Raw genomic sequence first — 27902 nt, forward strand, 5'->3', positions numbered from 1 at the left:
GTTTCCTCTCCAAAGCAGGACCCCACAACTCCTCCTTCTGCCAACTCTGCCCTCCCGGGTTCTTCAACACCTGGCCTGGCCAGGATGCCTGTTTCCCCTGTGGCTCAGAGGCCACCCAGCCAGAGAAGGGCAAGGACACTTGTGTCTGCCGGGGGCCTGGGCGAGTGTTCCAGGTATGTCCTCTGGCAGGGGGGCCAAGGACAGGCTGCATTTCCAGGACTGTTTTGGTCTCAAGTCAAACTCTGCTCAGGTGTAACTTGACCAGGGTTGGGTCAGGTTTCCAAGTAACTTGGGGGTAGGGTTGCCAGTCAAAACACAGGGTTCCCAGTTAAACTTGAATTTCAGATAAATAACAAACTTTCTTTTTTAGTATTGCATGAGACATATTTATACTAAAAAAAAAATCATTGGGTATCTAAACTTCACGTTATCTGGGCACCCTGTGTTTTCATTTGCTGAATCTGGCTCCCCTTCTCCGAGAAAAGGACACGATCACTTCCAAAACACATCCTTGCCCAAGCCCTTCCGACTCAAATATTCTCTGTAAGCCAACAAATGTGTGTGTGAATTCTTCCTTTGCAGAATGTCTGGAGTCTTTTTTTTAACTGGAATGATAGTGCCAGCCAGACCCTTACCAGCACAGGCTGGTCTCCTTCCTTGACTCCTCCCCTTCCCTGTTTATTGCTCATTTCCCCTCCCCTGCCCTTGTCTTCTGGCCCATTTCCAAAATGGTCACAGTCAAAAACCTGTGCATGGTTCACCACAACCAAGTATTAACCCACCAGCACAAACCAGCATTCCTCCCTCCCCTTCCCCACTCCCCAGCCCAGTGACAGTCGGTGCCCTTGCCTCCCTGGCTACCAAGATGTTGGACAGCCGATGGGCTGTGTCCGGCAGGAACACAGGAGTTGCAAGGATGGAGCCACCTGGAACCAGGAGGGGCTATGTTTGACCAAGCGTCAGTGAAATGACCACTGTGCCTACCAGGTAGGAGAATGCCCATCTATTATGCTCTTAGCTTCCTGCTCCTCTACCCTCCCATTCAAATGCCAACCCTCCCAGCCACTGGGCTCATTCCATTGGTCCCTCTCTGGAAATACAGAGGTCAGTACCAAAGGTCAGAGTGCAAAGGAATTGCACTCTCAGGCAATTCCTAGAAGCAGCTAGAGAAAATGAAGGGGACCTTCCCCAGGGAGATGTCCCCAAGAAGGTTGAGTCTTTGTGCAGGTGTGTGTCACACCAGATGTCCGTGGATATGACTCAGGCCTGGGGCTCTGCCTGTGCTGGAGACAGCAGCTGAGTGGAATGTGCAGCCCTCTGTGCCCAGAGAGACAGAGACACATCTTGCAGCTCAGCTGCCCTGACGGTATCCCACGGATTTCTGTCACTGGAGGCATGGGGAGCCAGGTATAGCACTCTGAGGTCCAATCTCATGGGGAGCCTGGGCGTGTGACTTCTGCCTCCAAAGAGGGAGCATGCAGGACGTGCCTGTGTGCAGGATCCGGGAGCTGCTGCTTCCTGGCCCATGTCACTGACACAACCTCTCTAACATCAGAGCCTCAGAACCAGAGCAAGCCCCCTTTGTTGATTTTATTTCATCCTACAAAACTCCTCGAAGAAGAGGTCATGGTGTTCGTTAAAGAGGGACACTGTCCAAGAGGTCATGACTACAGGCTGCCCCTGCCCCACGGAGTTCTTGGAACTATTCCTACCGCCACCTCCCCTGTGTCCTTTCAGGACACTCAGACACGGCTCAGGAAAGGGGTTCTGTTCACCCTTCCTTCCTGCTGGACCAGTGTGTGACCCCATGTCTTCAGGGAAAATCTGACACTGGCTCTCCTTTTTCCAGGATTTTTTTCCTTCTGGACCGGCTTTCCCCACCATGTGCTGTGGGCCATCCCTGCAACTTGGAGCTAGGGCAGAAGTCTGGCCCCCTCTATGTAGTCAAGATGGATGGTAAGAGAGCTGGACAGATGGAGGCCACAGGGAGGCCTGCGGCCTGGGACCACACAGGTGCAAGCCTTGTCCCTACCATGGCGTGTGCTCTGTCCCACAACCAGCAGCTGGGACTTGATAGGGCAGCCGGCCCCCCCAGGGAGGGCTCCCTGAGAAGTGCATGCTAATTCTGACTCCTCAATTCTTCAGAAAGTTGAAGCTACCATGTGCAGACCAGGCTGGGCAGCTGCGGATTGTATTCATGCACTTGGGAAAACTCTTATCCCAGTTCCTACAGGGTCAGGGGGATCCCTGTCTTGTTCTAGGGCGTGGCTTCCTGGGCCTGACCAGACCAGGTGGTAAGCTACTACACTCCCTCAGCCTTCCCCTCGGGGATCCCAGGCATCCAGACCAGGATCCAGGTGGGCATCACCACTCACCTGTTGTCCCTCCTATCCCTCTTCTACCCCTCCCAGGCCCCAGAAAAAAACCATCTGAAGAGTGGCGGCTCTCCCTCATTCTCTGAATCTTACCTAGGAAAGTCTAGGGAAGGACATCTCGCCTCTTGTTGGTCATTGAACCTCAACTCCACATACCTTGGGGATCTGCTGCCCCCAGAGCCAGGCATCTGAAACCCTACAGTCTGCCTCCAAGACAATGATACACTGGCACGCCTGGTGACTCATGAGCATTACCCAGAGCATGACCTGTGAGTGTCCAGAGTCCACAGCCCCACCATCATGGAGTCCCTAGATAGCAAATTCCCCCTCATCAGCCACCACTTCCAAAGGCAACGTATTCCCTCCTTTCTCTCTCGCCAGGGGCCACTTCTATAACACACTGGAGCACTTTGACTGGGGGCGCTTCCGGGCCCTGGCTGAGGAGTCCCAGCTCTATAAGCAAAGCCTCAGTCTCTTCCTGCAGCAGTTCCAGCAGCCAGGTGTTTATGTCTTTCGTCTGAGCAGCAACCGACATCAGAAGATGGTTTGTCTATGATAATTTGCCTCATTTAAGACATTATTCCATCATTTCCCCTCTCTTTAAAAATTACTGCCTCATAACCACCTCAGACAGATCTACAAGGAAGGAGATGCCCTGATATCCCTGTCAGTTTCAGGGTCCCACAATGCTAACAGATGGTCCTGGGGATGCCAAGGTTCATTCTACAGCAGCTGGGCATGTGTGGTATAAGGAGGGGATGGTTGGGAGGATGGGAACACAAGCGTGTATTAAGGGACATCAATGGCATTGCACGGCCTGGGACCTCTGGCTATCTCTCCCAACCCTCCACTTGTCTCCCCCTCCACATCTCCCAAGCCCTCCTACGCATGGTTTTATCTGTGTGACCTGCACATTGTGCCACCACTGATCCGGGTGTGCTGTTGGTGCCACACACAGCATTTTGTATCTCCCTGTCAGCACAACGTCCAAGAGATTGTACTGACTTAGTCCCAGAACATGCACACAGCTTCTCATGCAGACAGTCAACTGAGGTGAGTCATCTGATGTAAGTTAGTTTCCCAGGAAAACTCTGATTCTGCCTCCCAGCCCCCAGGTTTACACGATCGTCCAACTATTTGGTCAGTGTTGGCAGGCATGGGTCCCACTCCGTCTCCTGGCCAGTCTCTGGTAGACAGCGGTACAAAGACTGAACAGACTGCTTTCCACGCAGTATCTCCGTGCCCTCCCGCCGGGGGGCCTGTGCTTTGGGGAAGGGCCCTTTGCCTCCACAGCTCCCAGGTATCTCATCCAGACTGGCATCGCCAGGATCCCCCGGCCCCTGAAGAGGTCTGGCTGGCCAGGACTCCTAGGGGAGATAGTGCCGCTCCTGGGGCTTTGCCTGCTTCTAATGGTGAGTAAAGCCAGACAAGCGACTTCTTAACCACTACCCAAGACCAGCTCTCCAATCCCCTATAAGTGGATCTTCCAGTTCCGTTTATGGTAAGCATTCTAATAGTTGCTAGGATGCAAATGTGACAAAGGTGCAGTTTCAAGCCTCCAGGGCTTGAAAGAAATACATGTCAGCAAATATAATGGAGCTAGCTAAAGCATGTCCAGGGAGCCGCGGCCACACAAAAGCAAGAGTTGCCTGTTCTCCCTCAGGGGTCAGGACAGACTCAGTCAGGAGGAGTTGATCCCTGAATGAGGCTTGAAATAGAAGTCTTTTTTCTTTTTTTTTTTTTTTTTTTTGAGATGGAGTTTCACTCTTGTTACCCAGGCTGGGGTGCAATGGCGCGATCTCGGCTCACCGCAACCTCCGCCTCCTGGGTTCAGGCAATTCTCCTGCCTCAGCCTCCTGAGTAGCTGGGATTACAGGCACGCGCCACCATGTCCAGCTAATTTTTTGTATTTTTAGTAGAGACGGGGTTTCACATGTTGACCAGGATGGTCTCGATCTGTTGACCTCGTGATCCACCCACCTTGGCCTCCCAAAGTGCTGGGATTACAGGCGTGAGCCACCGTGCCTGGCTGGTGAGAAGTCTTTAATATAACGTGGTCCCTGCATTACAAGAGGGTTGGTGAGTTGAGGAGCAGGGAGTACGCACTGGGGAGGAGGGACAGAGATGAGGAGTACTGTGAACACAGCAAGAACATAGGCATGAAACAACAGGCACCTTCTCAGGGAACCCAATGGGGTTTCCCATGACTGGTGCTGAGGTGTGAGGGCAGGGATAAGGCTGGAACTGGGAGGGAGACTAAATTGTGGATGGTCTCCGGGCCCTGCTAGGAAGTTTGGACTCTATCCCCTAGGCAGGGAATAAGAATTTTTAGCAAGTGAGAAAAGCTTGTCTGACTTTTATTTGTCCTCTAGCAGTAGGGTGGAGGACAGAGACGGATCAGAGAGAGGAAAAAATGACAGAGGCCTAAACAATTAGCAAGCAAGAGAGGATGAGGTGCTCCCTAACCACGGCTCTGCTCGAAGTGTGAGCTGCCTCCTTTCAGAGTCTTCAGGAAGGAAGCCATGCCCTCGGCTCACCTTTCCCTTCCCACCCCATATTATGTACTCTGTAGATTCAGTGTCACAGCCTGAGCTGGGCTCTGAAGACTGCTCCTCACCCTACCTTCAGGAGACATCGGCAAGAATACAACCTCCATGCGTACACTTCCCCAAGAACTGGAATAATGTCAATGAGGAGAGGCCGATCTCACCAAGACTCTGACGCCCCCAGGGTTGAGGGGGGCCCCGGTGAGTGACAGGTGGGCTAGAATCCCAGAGGTAACCCAGATCCAACTGGCCAGCTCCTGCTTCTTTTTTCCATCTTCCAAGATTGCTCAATGCTCAATTCCTGTTCATTCATTCACTGATTTGCTCAAAAAGTCTTTACCAAGTGGCTACTGTATGTCAGACTCCAGGGGCACCAGGAGTAGGCAATATAGAGGAGGAAAGAAACATCTAAACACACTTTCGAAAAGATACATAGCGTAACTGTGTACAAAGTGGACAAGTTACACGGTGACCTGTGTGCTTGGTACTAGTACTACCTACACGAGCAAGTTCCAGAGGTATTTATTGTATGTCACACCAAGGGGTTCCCCTTCTATCCTTGCTACTCACAGTACGGTCCTCACACAGCAGCACTGGGATTTGTTTGAGCTCCTAGAACTTTAATGTGCATAGGATTTCCTGGGGTTCTTCTGCTTCAGTAGGTCTGGGATGAGGCCTGAGATTCTGCATTTCTATCAAGTTCCTCAGCAGCCCTGATGCTCCTTACCAGAGAACTACACTTTCAGTAGCAAGACTGCCTGAATTGTTGAGGCTCAATAGGAAAAAGGTGCGTGGAAGAGCTGCAGGGAAGCTCAAATTCGCATTTCAGGAGGATAATCCTGCTTCCCCCCTGACCCCCACAGGTGGGAGCTGGGAGGCCGAGGAGCAGGTGGACCTGGAAGGGTTTAACACAGAGGCCTTCTTTGGAATCCTGCTCAGGCAGTCTCTCTCAGTGACAGCCAAACTCAGCCAGACCAAGGAAGAGGTAACTGGCAGCTCCAGGCAAACTGGAGGAACATGTGGGGCTAGAAACAGACTCCTCTTCAGGAGAGCTGGTTATGAGACATAAAGGCCAAAGAAATCCTCAGTCTATCAATTCCTTAAGGAATCAGAATAATGAAGAGTATACGAGCAGGGGAGATAGAAGATTTCAGATTAAGTTTAGGACAGATCTCATGGAACCTGGGCTTCAGGTCAATGACAGGGAATAGTCTAAGGCCACCGCTGGAGTTCCTTCTTAGATTTCCATCCCTAGTCCTCAGTACCCCAACTGGGTGAGCAAATTTATGCCAGTACATGACAGGCATTAGAAGCAAAAAAGAATACACTAGAAATCCAAGTATCAAAACTGGGCCAGGGCTTCCCCAGCAGAATGTGTGTGCTGAGACTGGCTGGGACTAGCTTGTGTCAGTCTTCATGCATTCTTTCCAAGTGTCTTGGGGTGGTGGGGGAGTGTGGAGGGAGGATGGGTTTCCGGAGTCTCTCCAGCTGTTGGCTGCAGGGGGCACTGCGATCACAGCAGTGAGAGGCTGGGTGGCTCTGGGAACAGAGTTCACACAGGCTCAATCCACCCTCTCTTCGCAGCCCAAACTCCTCTACCTTAAACTTCTGCACGAAGCCTGTTCTCTCCAACAGCTGTGGGGAGCAAGGCGCTGCCTCCCAGCCTCCACTAGTCAGCTCCTGGGGAGCATGCAGAGGGAGCAGCAGCAGGTGGGGGCTTGGTTCCTGCCTTCCTCTCTGGTCTCTGTGCCCAAACACAACTCCCTCCCTTCACTGAGGTCCAGGATCCCTCCCTTACCACCTTCGTCACCTGTTCCATCCCCCTGGCACGAAGGCTTTTAGCTACACTTCCCACCATCCCTGGGAATTTCTCGCCCCCTTTGCCACTGCTGCCATGCCTGTGCAGAATAACTCTGGAGTTCCCAGGATGAGCGGGGTGTCCCCCAGCCTGCTGTCCCTGGTGGCTGTAGCACCTGCAGGTAAGAAGGCAGGGTTGTCTCTGACCCAGGCTGCTGAGGCAGCTGCCAGGGCAGCAGAGGAGGAGGCCAGGCGGAGGGGGCACCTGGCAGGCAAGTATGCAGCCAGCCTTCGTCACCAACTGAAGCTCCTTTGCCAAGACCTTTGCGAGAGGCAGGAGCAGTGGGCCTCTTTCTGCTCAGCACTGATGGAGGCTCAGCAGCTGCTGAAAGCACGGACAGGCTCCAGGCCAGAGAAGTCCTCTCCAGCTGGGCAGAACTCAGAAAGGTGTGGACCCGGCCAACCTGGGGCAGACTTAGGGAGACAGGAAATGGGGAGGTGTGAGTGTGTCTGATAGGATCCCCGAACTGGCCAAAACAAAACGTCCATTTCCCATCTCTGAGTGCTCCTGTGTCCCTGCAGGGCAGTTCCCCAGCTGGACACCTGTCCCAGGTCATGCTGCAGGAGGGCCACCGCCTAAAGGCCTGGGGCATTCTGAGCACCAGCATTGTGGCAGAGCTGCTGCGGCCAGGTAAGCTCTGCTTACACCTCAGCCAGGGCCCCCAAGAAACCTGGCCCTGAATCAGGGTGACGAGCCCTGCAGAAACTCCGGTTCCACCCCCAGACACACAGCAGGGGAGGCAAGGTAGAAGAGGGCAAAACAAAGCTGACACCCCAAGGTCAGGAAGGGCTTGTGTCAGGGTGGGGTGTCCTGCCCAAAAGAAGAAGGAGCCGCAAATGTGGGAAGGATCCAGGAAGAAACAAGCCATGGCAAGTCAGAGCTTTACAGAGCCGGTGGCACTTCCTGAAAGTCGAAGCCTGGCAGATGAAGGCAAGCGGCCAAGCTGGGGACATGATGAGCCTGCCTCAGGGACTCGCAGACCTGCTGAGTCCTGGGAGTCCCGTAGGCCCCCCCATAGCTGTCACCACCATTTCCCAAGGCCCTTCCAGCGTCTGCAATGATATCACAATGGCAGGTGGAATCCTGCCCTGGACTCAGCAAAGATGAGACCCCTGCCCCTCAAGAGCACAATGTCTGTGGGGGCTGGGGAGGAGTTCTCACCAGCTCCTTCCAGTCACCAGCCAAGGGAGCCCCTGCATGTTCCCTTCCCCTACCCCAGCCCCCAGCCCAGGGCTGAGCAGGCAATGCTTACTTTCCTGCAGCCCCAGCAGGCCCTCCCGGGGTGCTGATGACATCAGTGTAAAACCCATCACCAAGTTGATGGTCCCTGGCCCCAATTGCTCGATGCTTCCAGCCAGTGGCCACACAGGCTCCATACCCGCCGCTACCTCATCCACCCCGACACTGGGTGGGTGCTGCCCGAGGCTGGACACCTGGGATGTGATCTGCTGAGAGCTACCCTGGTGCCCACTGTGGACTCCATTGCGGGTGAGCGCCTGGCCCACTGATTATCCCCAACTCAGCTCTGGGCTTCAGAGATGAGGCAGGGCTTACTGGGACTCTCTGGAATGATCTCCCAGGGAGCACCCCACAGGAAGCAGGGCTCCCTTTTTGGACAGTGGGGCTTGGTGACCAGCAGAGTAGTAAATAACTCCTTCCCCTCCTCACCTTGACATTCTTGCTGGATGCAGAGGGTGCCATGAATGGACAGAGCTGGTTAGTAAAAGGAGGCAGTGCCAAGGCGCCTCTGCCCCTGTTCTGCAGGGCTAAGGAGGGAGGCTGGTGCATTAAAGGCACCAACAGCTCCCTGTATCCCTGTCCAGGTGGCATCCGAACATCAGAAGCTGCCATTCTGCCCTATGTGCCCTACCCAACCAGTCCAGCCACAGGTTCCTCTCCAGCCACGCACCTGCCCATCCTGCAGCCAAGAAGGACGTCCCAGTTGGGGGCTCTCATGACAGACCCCATCACAGGCATCGAGGTGCCAGTGCTGGCTGTGACTCTGCACCCCCAAACAAGAGAGTGGCTCACTCTTGGAGGGACATACTGCAATCCTCTCACCAAGACCTTGGCCCCTCTTGAGATGGGGGACCCCATGGAGGACCCAGTCACAGGAGGCATCTCGCCCATCCTGGGAGTCGGGTTGGATGAAAACACAGGTCTCCTGGCAGCCCTCGGCACTGTCCTCCCATGCCCTTCTCCATGCCTGGCCTAGCCTCCCAGTCCCCTCCTCTCGACCCCCTACACCTTCCATGCTCTGGTCCCAGCTATAAACTCCACCCACCCCACCCTTTCCACCCTTCATCCTCACTCTACCTCTTACCCCTAACCTTCTCTCTCCCCTTCCCCATCTCTACCCCAGTGCTCCTAGGGAGGGGAAGAGAAGCAAGGTAGTCCTATAAAGTTAATAGATGCTTTTCAAACAAAAAGGACCATTCCACCACCTGTCACCACCATGCTCCGCCCCCTGCCCTCTCACTCACCCCCTCTTTCCTCCCTCCCTCCCACAGTTCACCTCCACCCTCGTGCCCTAGTTGCCCTTATGCCACACCTGCCTACGTCCCTGCTGGGTCCCTTCCCACCTTGCCCTCTTGGTTTCTTGCTTCCAGGTCAGCTGGGAAGGCTGCAAGATGCTTTGGGGAACCTCATGCTTCCTGGTGACAGCTTTGTGGAGCCAATGAGTGGGAAGACAGTCTGGCTACAGAGGGCTTCTCAACAGGAGGGCCAGACATTGCCCCATATGGGAGGGTCACAGGCCCTGCTGGACGCCAATGTGCTGGTGGCCCAGAGGCAAGTGATTGCAGTGCTCCAGCAGTGCCAGGCGAGTCCAGAGTCGGGGGTGCAGGGGCCTTTGGAGGCTACCATCAAGGACATAGACAGGCACTGGCCTTGAGCCTGCACCACATCCTGCAGCAGGCTCGGAGGCTGGAGAGGCAGCTGGCAGCAGCGGATGACACTGAAGCCAGCGGCGGCAGGATAGGTATGGGCAAATCTGGGCCAGAGGCTCTCAGGCCCCGAAACCTCAGGCCCAGGATGACCTGGTGCTTCAGTGCTCCTCAGCCCATAAGCTCAGGGACAGGGCTGCAGCACGACTGGCCATACACATGCATGACCAAGGGAAGAGAGAAGGAACTCCATGACCTCACACCCCGACCCCATGAGTGCTTGGCTGCATCCCTGTCTTAATTCCTTGCCAGTGCCATTGAGTTTATGTTATAGAGAGCACAGTCCCTTGTTACTTCATGGCTCATGAAACATCACCACGTAGGTGCTATGACACTCATCTTAGAGTGGGGAACTCGATGGTCGGCATGTTAAATGAGTTGCCCATCTGGGGCCCTCTAGCTAGTTAGCTGCAAAGCCTGAATCTCCTGAGTCCTCAATCCCTTCCCACCTCATTCTGCAGCAATCTTCCACTTCCCACAAATAAATGCAAAAAAAGGAGCCCATCCCATGACGACACCTCCCCCATGACCCTGATACAAGGAAAGGCAAGGAGAAGTAGCAGTGGCATCTTCCTGGAGTTTATCTTGCTCTTTCTAGAAATTACTCTCTGCCCACAAAAAAAAAAAAAAAAAAAAAGAACCAGGGTCAGAATTGACTTGAGTTTGAAGACCTGCCCCACAGTTTATTAATTCTTTGACCTTGGGCAAGTTATTAATGCTAATCCCTCCCTGTCACTGTTTTACAGTCTTTTAAAAGGAAGAGTAAAATCATGCGTACTGGCCAGGTGTGGTAGCTCATGACTGTAATCACATCACTTTGGGAGGTCGAGGCAGGTGGATTGCTTGAGGTCAGGAGCTCGAGACCAGCCTGATCAATATGGTGAAACTCCATATCTACTAAAAATACAAAAAATAGCCAGGCATGGTGGCGGGAGCCTGTAATCTCAGCTATTTGGAAGGCTGAGGCAGAAGAATCACTTGAACCGAGGAGGTGGAAGTTGGAGTGAGCTGAGATCACATCATTGTACTCCAGTCTGGGTGACACAGTGAGACTCCATCTCAAAAAAAAAAAAATAGTGCATACTTTATAGCTTGACTTGTAGGACTGAGTAAAATACAACTTCTGTGGAGTTCTGAGTTCAGATTCTGATAAATGGCAGGTGCTCAAGAACACAAGCCCCCTCCTTTGAGAAGATGTTCTCAGCTTCTCAAAAGGTCTGATGCCACTCAGTTCCCACTTGCTTCTTCCAAAGCAGGCCATTGAGGCATTGTCCTTTCTTCCCTTCTGAATTCAGAATGCTAAGTTGGGCCCAAAGGAAATCAATGCAGTGTTTGCCGGGAACTCCCTCTGGTCAGGGATGTAGTACTTTGAACCCGGAAAGACTTCCAGGGTGATGCTAAACCCTCAACTCCTCCTCTTCACTCCCCCTCCCCCTGGTACTAGGAATGATGCACTATCCCAGGACAGAGCTGTGGGCCCCAGCCCTGTATGAAATGGAGATCCCAGATCCTGAGGGTTCAGGGCTCATGGTGCCCATCCTGGGCATGGAGCATGATGAGAATTCGGGCGATGCCACACCTCTGGCAGGCTCAACAGCAAAGGTAAAAGAGGACTTGGGACCTCTGAGAGCTCAGAAAGAGAAACCTCACCCCCCGTAAAGCTCAGGAGGGGGTACCAAGGTACCAAGGGAAGGGGTCATTCTGATCTTCTGCTAGGGCTGCTGACACCCAAAATTAAAGGTGCCCAGAAATTCCAAAACCGCAGGACCACAAATCATGTATGCCTCCTCTAGAAAATTGGGTCTTTTCAAAGACCAGCACTTCAGAAACTCACCACCCACCCACCCCAGGGCTGTGGCCACCAAGAGCCCTATGACCCAGCTCAGAGCCCCTTGAAGGGAGATCAAGGGCTCTTCTGGCTTCGTTTTTACCATGCATCTTTCTTCCTATAACTGTCCTTCCTTCCTTCCCCAGCTCTAGTTTCTAAAGCCAGCGATGGGCTTGGCTTCCACAGGTCTTATCCCAATTTCAATCGGGGCTCAAGCCATAGACCTCTTGACTGGGGAGCCTGGTCCCGTCACTGGAGCTCAAAGGGATCCCTCTTCCAGAGTGGTGGTGCCCATTGTCCAGGTGCTGGAGTCCTTACCTCGAGGAGTGAGAGACCCTGGTCTGGTATGTAAGGGGCAGGTATTGAATTCATTTATTCATTCATTATTCACTCAGCAACTACATACTGAGAGCTGTGTTCCAGGCAACACGTTAGGCATTGAGATACAAGGACAACTAGATAGGGCTCCCAGGGAACTGGCTGGCCATGGGTCCCAACCACGGTGGTGGTTCACAAGGGTGTTAGGAGAGCTCGGGGGAGGGCATCTCAACACACAGAGGAGAGCTCAAGTCTTCCCTAATGAGGTAACACAGGCAGCAGAGAGACAGCCGAGAAAGTCGCTCCAGCCTCGGGGAAAGCAGATGCAAAGACAGCGAGTATGAGAAATGTGTCTTCCATCATGAAAGCCACAGGGAGCTGCTGAAGGGTTCTCGACATGAGATATAATCAAATATAAATAAGACTTTAAAATTTTGAAAATATGAAACAATACAAAAAATAATTTACTCAGACATTTTTTAAGTATGTCAATGAAGAAGCAAAAGCTGCCCTGCCCATTTCTCTCCCTCCCCCAACAGTCAACACCCCCATGGCATTCCATCCAGGCACTCCTTGCCTCTCCCTCGGTCTCTCCCACCAAACCCAGCCGCTTCACAAGTTGGCACACCTCCTCCATTTATTTTTATGTTTACGTACGTGTATGTACAGTCAGCATTCTAGAAAGCTCTCCTTGGCAGCTGTGCGGTGGATGGATGGGAGTGGGGCCAGACTAGCGCAGGAAGCCCCATCAGGTTATTGCAGTAATTCAGCCGTTGGCAGATCTCCACCAAAATGAAAATGATTCAGGGTCCCCCATACACTCTCAGTCTAGTTAAGTTTCAGAAACTGTGGTAAAAGGCATGCAATAAATAAAAGGTTCTTGTTACAAGCCAAGAAATTTCAATTCTAGCCCTGACACCACTGTTTCACAGGGCAGTGTGTCTTCACGGTATGAGGGGGGTGAGAACAATTTCCTGCCACCACCTGCCCGTCTCCTCTGGACTTCCCAAGAGATGGGTGGGGGCAGGAGGCACGGGGGACTCTGGAGAGAGCAGGTGTCACCAGGAGGGAAGGAGGAACCAGGGAGTTTGAAGAAAATGTGTGGTCATTTTTCTAGCTAAAACCAAGTCGTTAGAAGACCAAGGTGGGAGGATCACCTGAGATCAGGAGGTCGAGACCAGCCTGGCCAACATGGTGAAACCCCATCTCTACTAAAAACACAAAATAATTAGCTGATGTGGTGGTGGGCACCTGTAATCCAGATACTCGGGAGGCTGAGTCAGGAGAATTGCTTGAACCTGAGAGGTGGAGGTTGCAGTGAGCCAAAACCACGCCATTGCCCTCCAGCCTGGGCAACAGTGTGAAACTCCATCTCAAAACATAAAAATAAAAATAAAACCAAGTTGACAGCCTCACCAAGTTTAGTTGTGGATGCCTGAGATCGGGGAGGGCCATTATCCTGTGAAGCTTTGGGAATCTATAGCTGGACCACGTGAGGTCATGAGCAGAAAAGGCCAGTAAGCCCTAAACAGGCTGAACTTTGTAGCTGGATGTCCTGGAGCGGGAGCTGAGGGCCCGGGAGCAGTACTGGCACCACCAGGAACAGGAGGAGGAGATGCTACTGGATCACCTGGGGCACCTGAGCCAGGAGCTCCACTTCACTGCAGGCAATGGCATGGAGCAGCAGGTGAAACCCAGGGGCACGACCTCACCATCCCCACCCACCCATCTGCCAAGACTGCACAGTTTTCTTTTTGAAAGTTTGGAGTCCTTCTCTCCCCCAACCACGGGAGTGAAATCCATCTCAGAGAAGACACAGTCCCAAGATTCCCCAGCCCCAGGCCCAAGATTTCAGTCACCCCCAAGTATCTAAGCAGGACAGAGATGGGGAGGAGGAGCCACCAAGAGCCCCACCCAGAGCTCCTGCCTTCCCCTCCAAGGCCCACTCCTTTGTCCCTTCTGTCCTACATAGCCCTGGAGTCCCACTGCCTGCAGGAGACGGAGAGAAGAGCCAGGGCTCTGAGCACACACAGCAGCCCAGTGTGGGGCCTGCTCTCTCAAGGTGGGAAAGCACCTCCTAGGCTCAGATGCGCACAGCAGAAATCGGGGAGTGGGGTCACCACCGATAGCTGCCCCGTGGGGAGCCCCTCCTGCCCTCTGAATGTGCTCGGCTCTCCTGGCAGGTTCCCCTTACTCCGATAATCTATTGTCTTTTCTTCTCCTCCCGATCCCTGGTGGTGGTCGATGCCATGTGGCCCTTTTCTCTGCCATTTGCAGCAGACAGAGAGGAGTGGGAACAGGAGGTGCAGGTGGTGCTGGGTGTGCAGGAAGTCCTGCAGAGTTTAGAGCAGGCAGCGGAAAAGCTCAGGCAAGCAGCTGGCTGGCTGCAGGGCCGGGAGGAGGAGACGGGGCTGTAGCAAAGCAGGAATCAGAGCCCACAGGTCTGGAAGCGCCCCAGGAAGGTGAGGTTCTGAGGCTGACAGAAGACCCGCATGTGATGAGCACATCCTCCCATGTCATCAGATGTGGCTCTCCGGGGCAATGTAATATTCAGGGGCAGGTGGGCTCAAGGAACCATGGAGGTGCTGGGAGGAGAGGAGAAAGAAAGGGAAAGAAGGCCCATCTTAACTTGGCCATTACGTTCCCTGTGTTCCAGGTGGTTCATCGTCTCTCTGATGAGTTTCGAGGGCTGATGAGGGAGAGACAGAACTTCCTGGCTAGGGCCCTGGGTCAGCTACGGTACCGACGGGAATGGAGCCGCCTCCAGATCCTGCACACCCAGGTACTGATCCCTGGACTGGATTTGACAGAGGAATCTGTATTTCCGTCTTTGACAGGGGGCCTCAGAAAGAGACTCCCAAGGCAACCCTGTGGGACAGGTGGAGACCAAGCACGGAACTCAGTGCTGACTACTTCATCCTAGACGACTGCCTCAGGAAGCCCTGTGTGTTTGGAGAATTACCCTGGACACATATTCTATGCAACAGTCACAACTTCTGTCAGGGACCGGGCCACTGCCTGTCCCGTGTTGATCCCTTTCCTGAAGCAACTCACTGCAGCTCAAGGGCTGGAGGATCAGAGGCCAGGAACAGGTCAGGCTGGTCCCTACTCCAGCGTTGCCTCCTGCTGCCAATCCTGGCCATGTTTCGGTAAGTCCTAATGCTACACTTACAATTCCCAGCAGCATAGGAGTGTGTCCCCAGTAGGTTCTTCAGGAAAAACATTCGAGGAACCCAATGCATTAGTTATTGATCGCCATGTAAGAAATGACCCCAAAATCTGATGGCTTAAAATGACATTTATTTTCTCACAGTTTCTTTGGGCTAAAGATCTGGATGCAGCATAGCTGGATGCATCTGGCCCAGGGTCTCCACAAGCTACAAGTAGGCCAGGACTGCAGTCATCTCAAGGCTTGACTGCAGGAGGATGGAGGATTCACTTCCGAGCTCACTCTTGTGGCTATTGGTAGACCCCAAGTCCTCGTTGGCTGTTGGCCAGAGACAACAACTCCTGCCACAAGATCTTCGTGGGCAGCTCACAACATGGCAGCTGGCTGCTCTCAGAGCAAGCAGGCCAGAGAGTGAGAGAGGGTAAGCAAAGTAGAAGCCAAAGTCCTTTTTTGAAACAGAGTCTCTCTCTGTCACTGAGGCCGGAGTGCAGTGGTGCAATCTCTGCTCACCGCAACCTCCGCCTCCCAGGTTCAAGCAATTCTCCTGTCTCAGCCCCCCAAGTAGCTGAGATTACAGGTGCATGCCACCATGCCCGGCTAATTTTTTTTGTATTTTTAGTAGAGACAGGGTTTCGCCATGTTGGCCAGGCTGGTCTCAAACTCCTGGCCTCCTAAAGTGCTGGGATTACAGGTGTGAGCCACCACACCCACACCCACCATCTTTTTGACTCTTAATCTCAGAAATGACAGCCCATCACTTTTGCCATGTTCTATCCATTTGGCTACACCATTAGATCCAACCCACACGCAAGGGGAAGGAATTATACAAGGGCATGGATACACGTCAGGGGGTCGCTGGGGCCATCTTAGAGGCTGCCTGTCATACCTGATGCTACATCTGGCCCCTTTTGGCTTTGACCACCTCCCTAGGCCCTCACCCCAATAACCATTGTATTCCCCTCTGTTCAGATACAGATAAAGCTAACATCATCTGGGCTTCACCATTCTTCTCCATCCTGAAGAAAACAGATAATCTGGCCCCAAGACCACAAGGAAGACACTGAACTGCAAAAACAAGTGTATCACAAACCAGGTAACCTCCTTTTCCCTTGTAGGCCCTGTTTGGAATTATCATGGGAGCACTGAAGGTATGTGATGGTATAACCCCTGGGATCTAGGAATGTCAGAATCCTGCCTTGCCAAACATCTCTTTCTCTCTACCTCCACACTAAGGTTCCCCAAGTGATTTTCCCATATAAGGAATAACAAATAGCAATCAAAGTAACCCTATAATTATAACTGGGCCAATTTCCAAAAGGGAATTTCCAAAGACCTCTGCCTTCCCACCAAAGGCTGAATCTCAATCTTGGGACTTCACCCCATACCAGCCAGCCACATGTTAGAAGGGGCTAATGGAAAGGTATAAGGCAGAAAAGGGAGAAAATGAAAAGGGACAAAAACAGAGCTAATGAACAAAGAAGAGACCTTGCTCCCCAAAGGGACCCCAAATCACTTTATCAGTGCCCCTCCCTGGAATTGGAAGTCAAGAGAGAATGTGGCTTGCCTAACCTGAAGAGCCAGGTCTGTTTCAACTGACACACCTCCCAAATGGAAGAGAAGTAACAGAAAATGAATGTGTGCCTGTCAGTAGACCACAGTGCAGGCTCCAGGTAAGCACAGAGCCATGAACACCCCTGAACTTGAGCAGGGAAGTGCAGACTATGGCCCACAGGCCATCCTCAGCCTGCTACCCGGCCCACAAGCTAAGAAAGATTTTGCATGGCCCACAAGCTAAGAAAGAGTTTACATTTTAAAACAATTAGAGAAAAAATGATAAAAGAATAAACATTTTATGGATTGCTTCATAATATGCCACATACTATTCTAATTCTTTAGATATATTAACTCATTTACTTTTTACAACAACCCAGTAAAGTAGAGACTATTACTCATCTTACAGATGAGGGAACTGACGCTCCTGCATAGGTCAAGTGAGTATTCAAAGATCATACTGCTAGTGAGTAGTTCAGCTGGGATTCAATCCCCAAGAGTCTTTCCCCAGACCCTGCGCTCTGCACTTGCTTCCTCAAATGAAAACTTGTTCAACACTATAAAGGCAGCGCCAAAACAAGATGCAGGTAACACATTTTGGTGAGTTCCCAGGAGGGAAGATCACTTGATTTTTCTGGTCAGAGAAGCATGAGAAGGCTTTGTAGGAGAATGAGGCCATGCTTCTACCGTGAGGTTAGGGAACACTAACTCCGAACCCTGATTTTGGCTCTTGGCTAACAAAGCCTAAAATATTTACTATCTGGCCCTTTACAGAAAAAACGTTTACTGACTCCCGAACTTGACCAGTCTTATTATTAATTCCTCCTTCCTTTGGGTGAAACTAAGAAGGGAATGGCAGAGAGATGGGCTGTCCTTTAAGGGTTCCCCGCCCCACTTCAATTTTCTTCGTCTTGCCATTATACTGGCCTTATAATTTTGAGAGTAATTTTATATACAGTGTCCTGTTTACATCTCTGGTCTAGAAGATAGAAGACTATTAATTACTTTTGATTAGATGAGCACTGATGCTCAAAGAAATTCAGTGACTTTCTTGGGGTCTTACAGAAGCTGGGCCAGGACACAGGTCTGACTGCTACCTCAGCAGTCTTCTCTAAACCTTGCTACCCATCCATTGTTTACTGTTCTCTAAAGAACAATAAAAAGACAGTAGAAATGTTAAATACCCAAGGCCCATTACAGACAATATCATACTCTTACATACAGTTAACATTTGCTGAATGCTTACTATGTACTAGACACTGCTCTGAGTACATTACATTTAATGCTCCAAGCAAATCAAGGAAATAGAAGAAAATCTGCTGTCATCTTCTCTGGACCCTCATTCTGTCCTGGCCCCTCTGTTCCTAATGACCAAAACTCTATCATTTTTTCCATAAAGATGGACAGAAGAGCCTGTAGCATGTTGCATATATACCACAGGAGGGGGATGGATGGATGGATGGATGGATGGATGGATGGATGGATGGTTGGATGGTTGGATGGATGGATGGATGGATGGATGGATGGATGGATGGATGGTTGGACGAATGGATGGATGGATGGATGGATGGATGGTTGGACGAATGGATGGATGGATGGATGGATGGATGGATGGATGGATGGATGGATTGTTGGATGGATGGATGGATGGATGGATGGATGGATGGATGGATGGATGGATGGATGGTTGGATGGTTGGATGGATGGATGGATGGATGGATGGATGGATGGATGGATGGTTCGATGGATGGATGGATGGATGGACGGATGGATGGTTGGACGGATGGTTGGACGGATGGATGGGTGGATGGATGGATGGATGGATGGATGGATGGATGGATGGATGGTTGGACGGATGGATGGATGGATGGATGATGGACGGATAGATGGATGGATGGTTGTAATAAAACTTTTTCCTAAATTGAGTTGTATTGTTAACATATCACTATGGTATAGAAAAATTAGTAAAATTATTACTGGTTTTTCCTGATCTCTGTAGACCCAAAGAGCTCTTTACAGTATCTTCGAAAACCTCAAACAGTGCAGAAGGAAGAGCTGATACCTGTGCAACCCATTGGCCTTTCTGCCAGGGAGTTTGTGGCCTCTCCATCCTGCACCTCCTCATCCCCCCGCTTCGTGTAAGTCTTGTTTCTGCCTCTCTGTGGAGCAGTTACTCATGGAGCCTGGAAGGCCAGGGTAGTCAGGAAAAAGCCTTTGGGATGGCAGATGTTCCCCAGGAATAAGCATCTAGAACAGCAAACTTTCTAGTCTCTCCTTTAAAGGGATTGGTGGGAGTTATTTTACCAGTCTAAAGCCTAATCTCTCAAATGATATTAACCACAGATAGAATGAATTAGTCACTTTCTACATGCCAGAAAATATTCTAATAATTTACACTAATTCATATAATCCTCACAAAAACCCTGTGACACAGATACTATTTTCCCTATTTTAAAATTGAGTAGATGAGACACCATGGTAGAATAAACTTCCCCAAGATCACACAGCCAAAAAGGCAGAGCCAAGGTCAAAATCCAGGCACTATGGCTCAAGGGCCCTCTAGTCTAGTCAATCTCTATTTAGAAAGGTAATAAGTTGTCATATTTAGCATACATCTTAAATGTACGGTTAAATGCTCATTCCGTTTTCCTGTGTACTGAACCTACTTACCCTGTTGCAATTTTTTTTTTTTTTTGAGACGGAGTTTCGCTCTTGTTACCCAGGCTGGAGTGCAATGGCGCGATCTCGGCTCACCGCAACCTCCGCCTCCTGGGTTCAGGCAATTCTCCTGCCTCAGCCTCCTGAGTAGCTGGGATTACAGGCACGCACCACCGTGCCCAGCTAATTTTTTGTATTTTTAGTAGCGATGGGGTTTCACTATGTTGACCAAGATGGTCTCGATCTCTTGACCTCGTGATCCACCCGTCTCGGCCTCCCAAAGTGCTGGGATTGCAGGCTTGAGCCACCACGCCATGCTGCGATGCATTTATTTCTCACCAGTTTGATTGATGCTATGTAGCTGAGATGCATGAGAATTTTTTAGCAAAAGGATGGTTTTTTTGTTTTTTATATTTTTCAGGCTCCAGAAATCACCCTGAAGATTGCTTCTCATCTTCCTGCCATGGAAGCCCAAGGAAGTGCCTTCCAAGATGACTTCTTCTATCAGGTGCTGCAGATTCATTCCCATATGTGGGTTTTAAAATTCTGGAGTCCAGTAAAGATAAACAAAAGCAAAAAGAACACATTTTATCATTTTTTTCCTAAAATCCTGACATATTTTATTCCCTCCTGGAAATAAGTCATTTAGCTAAGGCATAATAAATGTCACAGTGTAAGAGCTTTCCCTAATCAGTAAAATGAATACGTTCTGGCTTGTGCCCAGAGAAGCATAACAGTTTGGTGCCCATTAATAGATCTCTGTCATTATCAAGGCCAGGGGTTCCAGGCTGGTATTTCCTGTAAGAGTTGGGGTTGCAGCTTGAGGAAATCCTGCACCATCAGCATGTTTCTACAGAGAAGGATCTAAATTGTTCCTGACCTGGCAGTTCTTCAGATATGTAGATTGGAAGTGCCTTGCTGGCAACTCTATAAGCAGGCGTATACAGACCTGATGACACTAATGACAGTCTATTCTGAGAGGAGAAACTGCTCCTCTGCTGGAGGATTAGAAAAAGATTTACACTTGACTACTAGGTTGTCGGGGGGATTTAGTAAAACCAGACACTACTCACATATGGTCCTCTCCACACATTATTTCACTTGATCCTCAAAGCAACTCTATAAAACGGACAAGAATTTAATCCTGTTTTACGGATGGGTAAACAAAATCAGGTTGTGGTGCAAGTGCTGTGTGCCAGGAGCTCCGCCAGGTGCTTTAAAGGCATGGTCTCACTTATAATTCACCACACTGTGGGGTACTTTTGTTACCTTTGTTTTAGGAATTAGGAAATGAGGCCCGGAGAAGCTAAGTAACTTCCCCAGTTCACAGAGTTAGCAAGAGTTAAGACTCGAGCCCAGGCATATTTGACACCAAAAACTCATTCTTATAACCAAGAGTCTATGCTGCCACTCACAGCTGAGTCAAAGGATAGATCTCAGATGGTCTGATTCCAAACTACCTGAAGTTTTTCATGCCAACCTACCTTCCCATAAGAGAATGAACAAGGGAGTTATTTTAAATCAATAGGCAAGAGAGGCGACTTGAAAACTTGATTACAGTAAGGCATGGAAGATGAGGAAAGCCTGAGAGCTCTCTGAGGCAGTGATTCTCAAATTGCGGTCCTTAGACCTCCTGTACCAACCACTTGGGGAGCCTGGGAAAAATGGAAGTGCATAGAATCCCCAGAACGAGAATTTTGGGGATGGGTCTCGAGAACAGAATCACCCCCTTGTGATTCTCATTACACAAAAGTTTAAGAACCACTGCTTAAGGAACAGTGATTGGAGGATATTGATAAAGAGATAGATACATGAGTAACTCTGAATTTCTAAGTTTGTTTTCTTTAAGATGGAGGCAGTAGGAAAAATTGGGAGACAGTGGAGCAAATGACTTAGAGTTGAACTCAGTTTTTCCCTGGTCATCCGAATCTTCCCTTCAGTAAATTTCCATTACGCTCAGAGAGTCTTGTTTTAGACCATGTGCCATAAACCTTGAGAAAGAAAGGGGCAGTGGAAATGTTCCCAGAAGCAGACATCTCTGTGCTTGGGTGTTTTCTCCTCTCAGAGTGCTGAGAACACACTGTTCATTGGGAGAGAGTGCCTGGCCTCTGTGGGAAGCTTTGTTCTGCTGCTGATCCACTGCCTGGCCCACATCACTGCTGGGGAACCCTACCAGGACTCCAGCCCTGCCTTTCTGGGGTCATTTTACAAGGTATTTATGACATATACAGTGCATTTTGCTTCTCTTTCTCTGCAACTCAGACCCTGTTCCCCAGGACAATAAAAGCTTTCAGCTTTGCAACATTTCAAATCTACATGAGTTCCATTGTGGCCTTTGGTTCCTCCTGCCTGGCCAGGAAGAGGATTTTCCTAATCAGATTTTCCATGGCAGCATATGACAAAATGCACGTACCACTGCTTCACAGAAGTGGTTTTCCTACGAGCACAGCATCTCAGCTTTCTGTGGCTGTATAACTGTCCACACATAAAACGCACCAAAACTGCTAGAGACAGTGATAACCCACGGGCAGGGCAAGTGAAAATGAGAAATCTCAAGCCCCATTTTTCTTTCATGTATTATTTTAAAGCTTTAATAGCAATTGTCTAGAAGTCCTACTGATCTGTTCCCCTCACCTTTTCTTCCCTTGACCAAGGGCCTGAAGGCCTATCAGGGAAGCATTCTCTAACACACTGAGAATGTCAGCAGTTTCCAGGGACAATAAACTTGAACAAAGCATAAGCACTATTCTGCTGGAAGAGCAGCCCATCTCTGAAAGGGAGAGATCTTCTGTCTAAACTAATCGAAATGAGGCATGCATCTCCCTTGGAGCCAGAATCATTAGAAGAGGTAACTAACTTTATGACATCTATCACATGGCCTTGGCTAACATGGACTGCTTCACAGAGTAAATGCCTCAGTGTATTCTGATATTTATGACCTCCCACATGGTACGCTGCCTTGACATTCAGCCTGCTTCTCAAGTCACATATGACAATATTTTTCGTTTGTTTTTGAGACAAGGTCTCACTCTGCTGCCCAGGCTGGAGTGCAGTGGTGACATTACAACTCACTGCAGCCTTGACCTGCTGGGCTTAAGCGATCCTCCCACCTCAGCCTTCCAAACAGGTGCATACCACCATACCTGGCAAATGTTCATATTTTTTTGTAGGGACAGGGGTTCGTCAGGTTGCCCAGGCTGGTCTCAAACTCGGGCTCAAGCAACCCACCTGCCTCAGCAATCCCAAAGTGCTGGGATTACAGGCATGAGCCATGGCACCTGGCCTCATGACAGTATTTTTTAAATCCTATTCTCCAGTCAGTTACATGACTGAGTCACAAGGAATACAAATGTGGGTTAACTTAGTGTCTCATTAACATGGTATCAATAATTAAGCGGAATTCCATCTGTAAAACTCATACTAAATTTAGATGCCCAAGTGGCAGCATGTTTACCCAAACTTACAGTGTGCTATTTTCTGTGCAAGCCTGATAAGGATTTTTTTTTTTTGAGATAGCATCTCTCTCTGTTTCCCAGACTGGAGTGCAGGGGCACAATCTCAGCTCACTGCAACATCCACCTCCCAGGTTTAAGCGATTCTCCTGCCTCAGCCTCCCAAGAAGCTGGGATTATAGACACCTGCCACCATGCCTGGCTAATTTTTGTGTTTTCAGTAGAGATGGGGTTTCACTATCTTGGCCAGGCTGGCCTTAAACTGCTGACCTTTTGATCCACCCACCTCAGCCTCCCAAAGTGCTGGGATTACAGGTGTGAACCACAGCGCCAGGCTGATAATGACATTCTTAATATCTTTTTATTTCCAAAAAATATTACCTTAATACCTTTATTTTTTTCAAAAAGAAAAAAGATATTCAAAATACCTTTTGCCAGGCACAGTGGCTCACACCTGTAATCCCTGCACTTTGGGAGGCTGAGGCAGAAAGATCACTTGAGCCCAGGAGTTCAGGAACAGCCTGGGCAACACAATGACACCCCATCTCTACAAAATAAAAATAAATCAGCTGGGCATGGTGGCACATACCTGTAGTCCCAGCTACTCAGGAAGCTGAGGCAGAAGGATCCCTTCACCCCAGGAGTTTGAAGCTGAGGCTGAAGCGAGCTATGATGCACTACTGCACTCTAGCCTGGGCAGCAGAGTGAGATCCTATCTCAAAAAATACAATAATGCACTTTTTAAAAATATATATCTATTTCAGCATTTTAACTATTAACTCAACTCCAATCACACTTTCCTTCTCACTGTTCAAGCACACTGGGGACACTCCTCTCAAGAGTTCCCTGTGCCAAAAATACTCTTTTTCCTAGGGCAGTGCTTTTCAGTAAGGAGCACTTTTTGTCCCCTGTGGGATATCTGGCAATACCTGGAGATGGTTTTGATTGTCATGACTCAGGGGAGGGGGTTGACACTGACAACTAGTGGGCAGAGGCCAGGGCTGCTGCTAAACAGTCTGCAATGCACGGGACAGCTCCCAGAGCAGAGTTACTCATGCCAAGCCTGGTCTACCCCCAACTCCCTCACCTCCTTCTTATCTTTGTTCACCTTCTCAATGAGGCCTACCCTGACTATCCAATCTTAATTTGCAACTCTCTTTTCCCCCTACTTGGCAGGTTTCTTTTACTCTACTCATTTTTCCTATATTCTTTCCTAACACACTGTGTAAGTTACTTATGCTTGTTATTACTTTCCTTCCTCAGCTAGAATGTAAGCTCCATGAGGGCAGAGGTGTTGCTTCCATTTCCTGATGTAGGCTATGTGCCAGGCTCACAGTAGGCTTGAGATGCATTTACTGTATTAATGAATAGATTTACATGGACCTTGATGCAACATAAAGTCACAATCTATCTGAGCTAACTATAAGACAGATAATAGCAAACATTACGTGCTTGCCATGTGCCACATGCCATGTTGTGATTGAGAGTTTTACATGCATTTAATCTTCTCATTTAATTTTCTCATGCTCTTATAAGGTGAAAGCCACTCTTATTTCTAATTTATAGATGAGGAAACTGAAGCCTAGAAGTGTTTTTAAAAAACTTGCTTAAGATATAGCAACAGCTGTGGAGCAGGAACGTTAGTCATCCAACAACCACCATCTATGAAGACATCTCACTTTATTTTAAAAGAAAAATTGTACATAGTACTCTCAGGTCCACATTGTAGCTAAGAAGATCCAAGGGTACTTAAAATAAATGGTAAGAAGAGTATTAACTCCTCCACATTCTCTATCGTATATTAAGAAAAACAAAGATCTTCTGCTCTTCACCAATATGGAACATTTCCTAAAAAGCATCCTTGCAGAAGAACAACGAATCCTAAGAAAACCAAGAAATCAATTTGGGAGTGAAGATAAGATGAGATCCCCTATGATCAACAGCATTAAGATGATAGTTAGCTATATGCCAACTATTTATTACTGTGTTTGGGCCATATTTATAACTGAACATGTCCACAGAACAAAAGGTTGGAAATCAGTGATGGTATGAATAAGTGACATCACTTCCTTTGAGAGCTTCCCCAATACCAGATGAGAGGGTAGATCTCAGATTTCAGAAAAGACCCTAGAGAGAAAAGAGTTCATCCATTTCCCTTCAGGCAGGTAACATATTAAACCTAGAGAGAAGGAATTGAGGATCAGGCTTGCCCCCATTCATCAAGCTGGAGGAGAACAAAAAGTAGCGAGGACATGGATCCACTGTCTTCTCATTCAGGGTTTCCTCCACTATACCACGATGATACCAACTGCTGTTTTACAAAAGTTTGTTTTTAATCCTAAGCATTTAGTATGTTGTATCTTCAAGAATCAAATGTTTTGGCTCCAAATCATCACTAATATTTTGTAAGGTCAATGGATAATATTAGCAAACAGAGAATCCCAAAGTCTTCACCCTCCTTGTGCGCAGTAGGGATCCAACACGTCAAGATCAAGATCAGAAACTAGCAACCTAGAGAAATAACCAGGCACTGACTCCTCCTGGGTCCCAATCCACTTTATTTAAAGTTATTGCCAGTATAGGGTATGAAAACTTTTAAACCTTTATTAAAATAACAGCTTTAAAAGTGAACAGATAATAAATTTATACGTCAATGAATTGGCCAATATGAATACTCCCATATAAGTAGCCCCAGATCAAGAAATAAAACATGACCGGTTCTCCAGAAGTACCTTATGCCTCCTTCTAGTCACTTCTTTCAAGATAGAGTAACCACCATCCTGACTTCAAACATCATAGTTTTTGCTTATTCATGAACTTCATATAAATGGAACCATAAGATATGAGTTACTTTATTGCTTATTTTGCTCCACTTTCTGAGAGTCATCCACATTGTGGCATGCAGTCGTAGTTTGTTGATTCTCTTTGCTGAAAACTATTCCATTGTGTGGATACATCACTAGTTACTCATTCAACTGCTGATGTATATGTGGGTATTTCCCAGCTTGGGATTATTACAAAACAGCCTTGTACAACTTCTGGTGATGATATGTAACTATAGTTTGCCAAGTACATACTTAGGACTAGAAATCCTGGGTCTTAGGACATGGATATGTTCAGTGTTAGTAGATACTACCAGCTAGAGTTCTGAAATATTTACTGCTGCCAGCAGTGAAGGGTTCTGGTTGCTTTCCATTTCTATCAGCAGTTAGCATCTTAAGTCTTTTTTTTTACTATTTTTTCTTGTGTGTGGTATTCTCAATGTAGTTTTAAATTTCTCTGACAACCAATGAAACTGAGCATCTTTCATGCTGTTATACCATTTAGATATCCTCTCTTGTAAAGTACCTATTCCAGTCTTTTGCCCATTTTCCATTAGATTGCACCTATTTTATTCTTGATTTGTAGGAATTATTTATTCTGCAATTATATCCCCCATTTTGTGGACTTTTTATAAAAATGACAACACTTATCTTTTTTCATTTCATTTTTAGATCTAGAAAGAAAATGGTAATCTCATTTCAGTCTGCATGGTCAAAAGGTATTAAATACATAAGTACAACATCTGATGAAGCTGATAAGAATTATTGAAAAATCTATAATATTCATGGTAAATCACATAAATGTATATTGTAGTTTTCAGTGTCTATATAATACGGACTAGTATTTGCCACAAAAGTTGAGGACTCCTGCTCACTATGACCAAAATTTTTAGTGTGACTAAAAGTTTAGATCACATATCTTATTAAAGTATCTATTAATGATATTGACTAAAACTCGAGAAATGTAAAATTTGTATATGCCATCATTCAACCAGGCTAAGGTTATTACTGAATCACAAAGCAGATGGATATATGTGTACAGTAGTTGGTGATCTAGAATGTGTACTTAAAATATAGGCCATGTCACACAAAATTCACTTTGGAGGCCCTGGTTGAAACACCACAAAGAGATAAGCAGTCATCTGAAAGTGAAGTTTTGGAGTGCTGATCAGGAGACACAGCACCATTACATGAATTTAAGTAAAAAAAAAAAAAAAAAAAGCTCAAATACAAACTTCAGCTCAAAAGCCTACTCAGATTACAAAGCCAATGCTTGAAATTCAAACTGCTTCTCACATGGCTAATTCTCTTTATTGTGCTCTGTATTCATTTGTTCTCATGCTGCTAATAAAGACATGCTTGAGACTGGGTAATCTACAAAGGAAAGAGGCTGAATTGACTCACAATCTCACATGGCTGGGGAGACCTCACAACCATGGCTGAAGGCGAATAAGGTGCAAAGTCACATCTTACATGTCAGGAGGCAAGGGAGCTTGTTCAGGGGAACTCCCATTCATAAAACCATCAGATCTCGTGAGACACACACACACACAAACATTTGTTAGTAAGTCTCCTAAGCAATGCAAGGTAGACTACTGAAGAATTAAAGCTTTCTTTTTAAAAATATATTTGGGTAGATAATGAATGATAACTAATTTATGAATTCAGTGTCCATCTGGTATTCAACATTTTTAGCTCTGTAGGTCTTTTGTCATAATTAAGAGATGTCCATACATTGCTGAGGATTTAAGCTGTCAGTCCAACTGATCAAAATATGAATGATAGATTACTTTCAAGAAAATAAAACAAAAACACTGAAATAACATGAAAAGAAGATTTACAATTAAGTGCAACAAGAATTTGTAAATCAAGCCGTCAGGAACACCTGCTTAGAATCAGCTCACTACATCGAACTCCTCTATTTTGAGTTCTTTGTTGTTAGGATTGGCTACTTAGTCATCTTAATTCAGCTTAAATAGTTAGATTAGTCATCAAATCAAGTACGTACCAAATTTGACAGCCTTAAAAATACCACATTAGTTATCATTTTGATTGAAATCACGCTTTCACAGCACAGATACTTATAAAATGGCAAAATGGTAGTTGCCCATAAGAGTGGGTATGAGGTAGCCGTCTTCCCTTCTGTTCCCATTAACAGGGCATTCTTAAACAGAGCACACCCCCAAACCAATGCATAACTTTATAAAATTTAAAGACTCTCTAGTACTTTGAGAAGAAGGCAAGTCTTAGTTTGATTAATATTGGGTACGTGTCTTCAAGATCTTTATTTAGCTACCCATATAAATTATGAAATGTATTTCCCAGAAAGCAGAGTGAAGATTAATTAAGCCAGCCACACAAGACTATTTAGGATAGTTAA

The 27902-nt window shown here is 48.1% G+C and overlaps 2 protein-coding genes across 13 annotated transcripts in view; one reads left to right on the forward strand and one right to left on the reverse strand.

Annotated features, from left to right (window-relative positions):
- Nucleotides 1-768: 768 nt before the first annotated feature.
- LOC103796019 (uncharacterized) lies at nt 769-27548 on the forward strand. 9 transcript variants are annotated; one of them, XR_013523039.1, is made up of 25 exons: nt 769-987; nt 1850-1956; nt 2262-2357; nt 2473-2644; nt 2757-5122; nt 5584-5708; nt 5785-5906; nt 6506-6631; nt 6930-7165; nt 7301-7409; nt 8603-8938; nt 9389-9759; nt 11169-11326; nt 11699-11896; nt 13417-13557; nt 13843-13932; nt 14527-14652; nt 14794-15019; nt 15184-15460; nt 16009-16132; nt 18590-18728; nt 19670-19756; nt 21314-21460; nt 21903-22096; nt 24267-27548. XR_013523039.1 is itself a non-coding variant. In XM_078339411.1 (11 exons), the coding sequence occupies exons 8-11, from the start codon at nt 6611-6613 to the stop codon at nt 9670-9672; spliced, it is 750 nt and encodes a 249-aa protein (XP_078195537.1). In that variant the 5' UTR covers nt 769-987; nt 1850-1956; nt 2262-2357; nt 2473-2644; nt 2757-5122; nt 5584-5708; nt 5785-5906; nt 6506-6610; the 3' UTR covers nt 9673-10854. The 9 variants fall into 9 exon arrangements, 1 of the variants encoding a protein (XP_078195537.1); XR_013523038.1 differs by having other exon boundaries at nt 6506-7165; XR_013523032.1 differs by lacking the exon at nt 6930-7165.
- Nucleotides 16874-27902, reverse strand: part of BTG4 (BTG anti-proliferation factor 4) — a 48365-nt gene continuing 37336 nt past the window's right edge. For all 4 annotated transcript variants that reach the window (XM_035264490.3, XM_035264488.3, XM_035264489.3 and 1 more), the window contains one exon: nt 16874-19794. In XM_035264490.3, coding sequence (XP_035120381.1) covers nt 19680-19794 — 115 coding nt within the window. In that variant the 3' untranslated portion in view covers nt 16874-19679. The remainder of the gene's footprint in view (nt 19795-27902) is intronic.

This window comes from Callithrix jacchus, chromosome 10 (genome assembly GCF_049354715.1).
Source record: "Callithrix jacchus isolate 240 chromosome 10, calJac240_pri, whole genome shotgun sequence".
NCBI classification, from domain to species: domain Eukaryota; kingdom Metazoa; phylum Chordata; class Mammalia; order Primates; family Cebidae; genus Callithrix; species Callithrix jacchus.

Excerpts from the sequence above, each read along its gene's own strand:
- LOC103796019 (XM_078339411.1), top strand. The coding sequence starts at position 6,611 with ATGCAGAGGGAGCAGCAGCAG. Across the intron at positions 7,410-8,602 it reads GGCAGAGCTGCTGCGGCCAG|GTGGCATCCGAACATCAGAA; the intron begins GTAAGCTCTGCT and ends ATCCCTGTCCAG. Across the intron at positions 8,939-9,388 it reads CGGGTTGGATGAAAACACAG|GTCAGCTGGGAAGGCTGCAA; the intron begins GTCTCCTGGCAG and ends TCTTGCTTCCAG.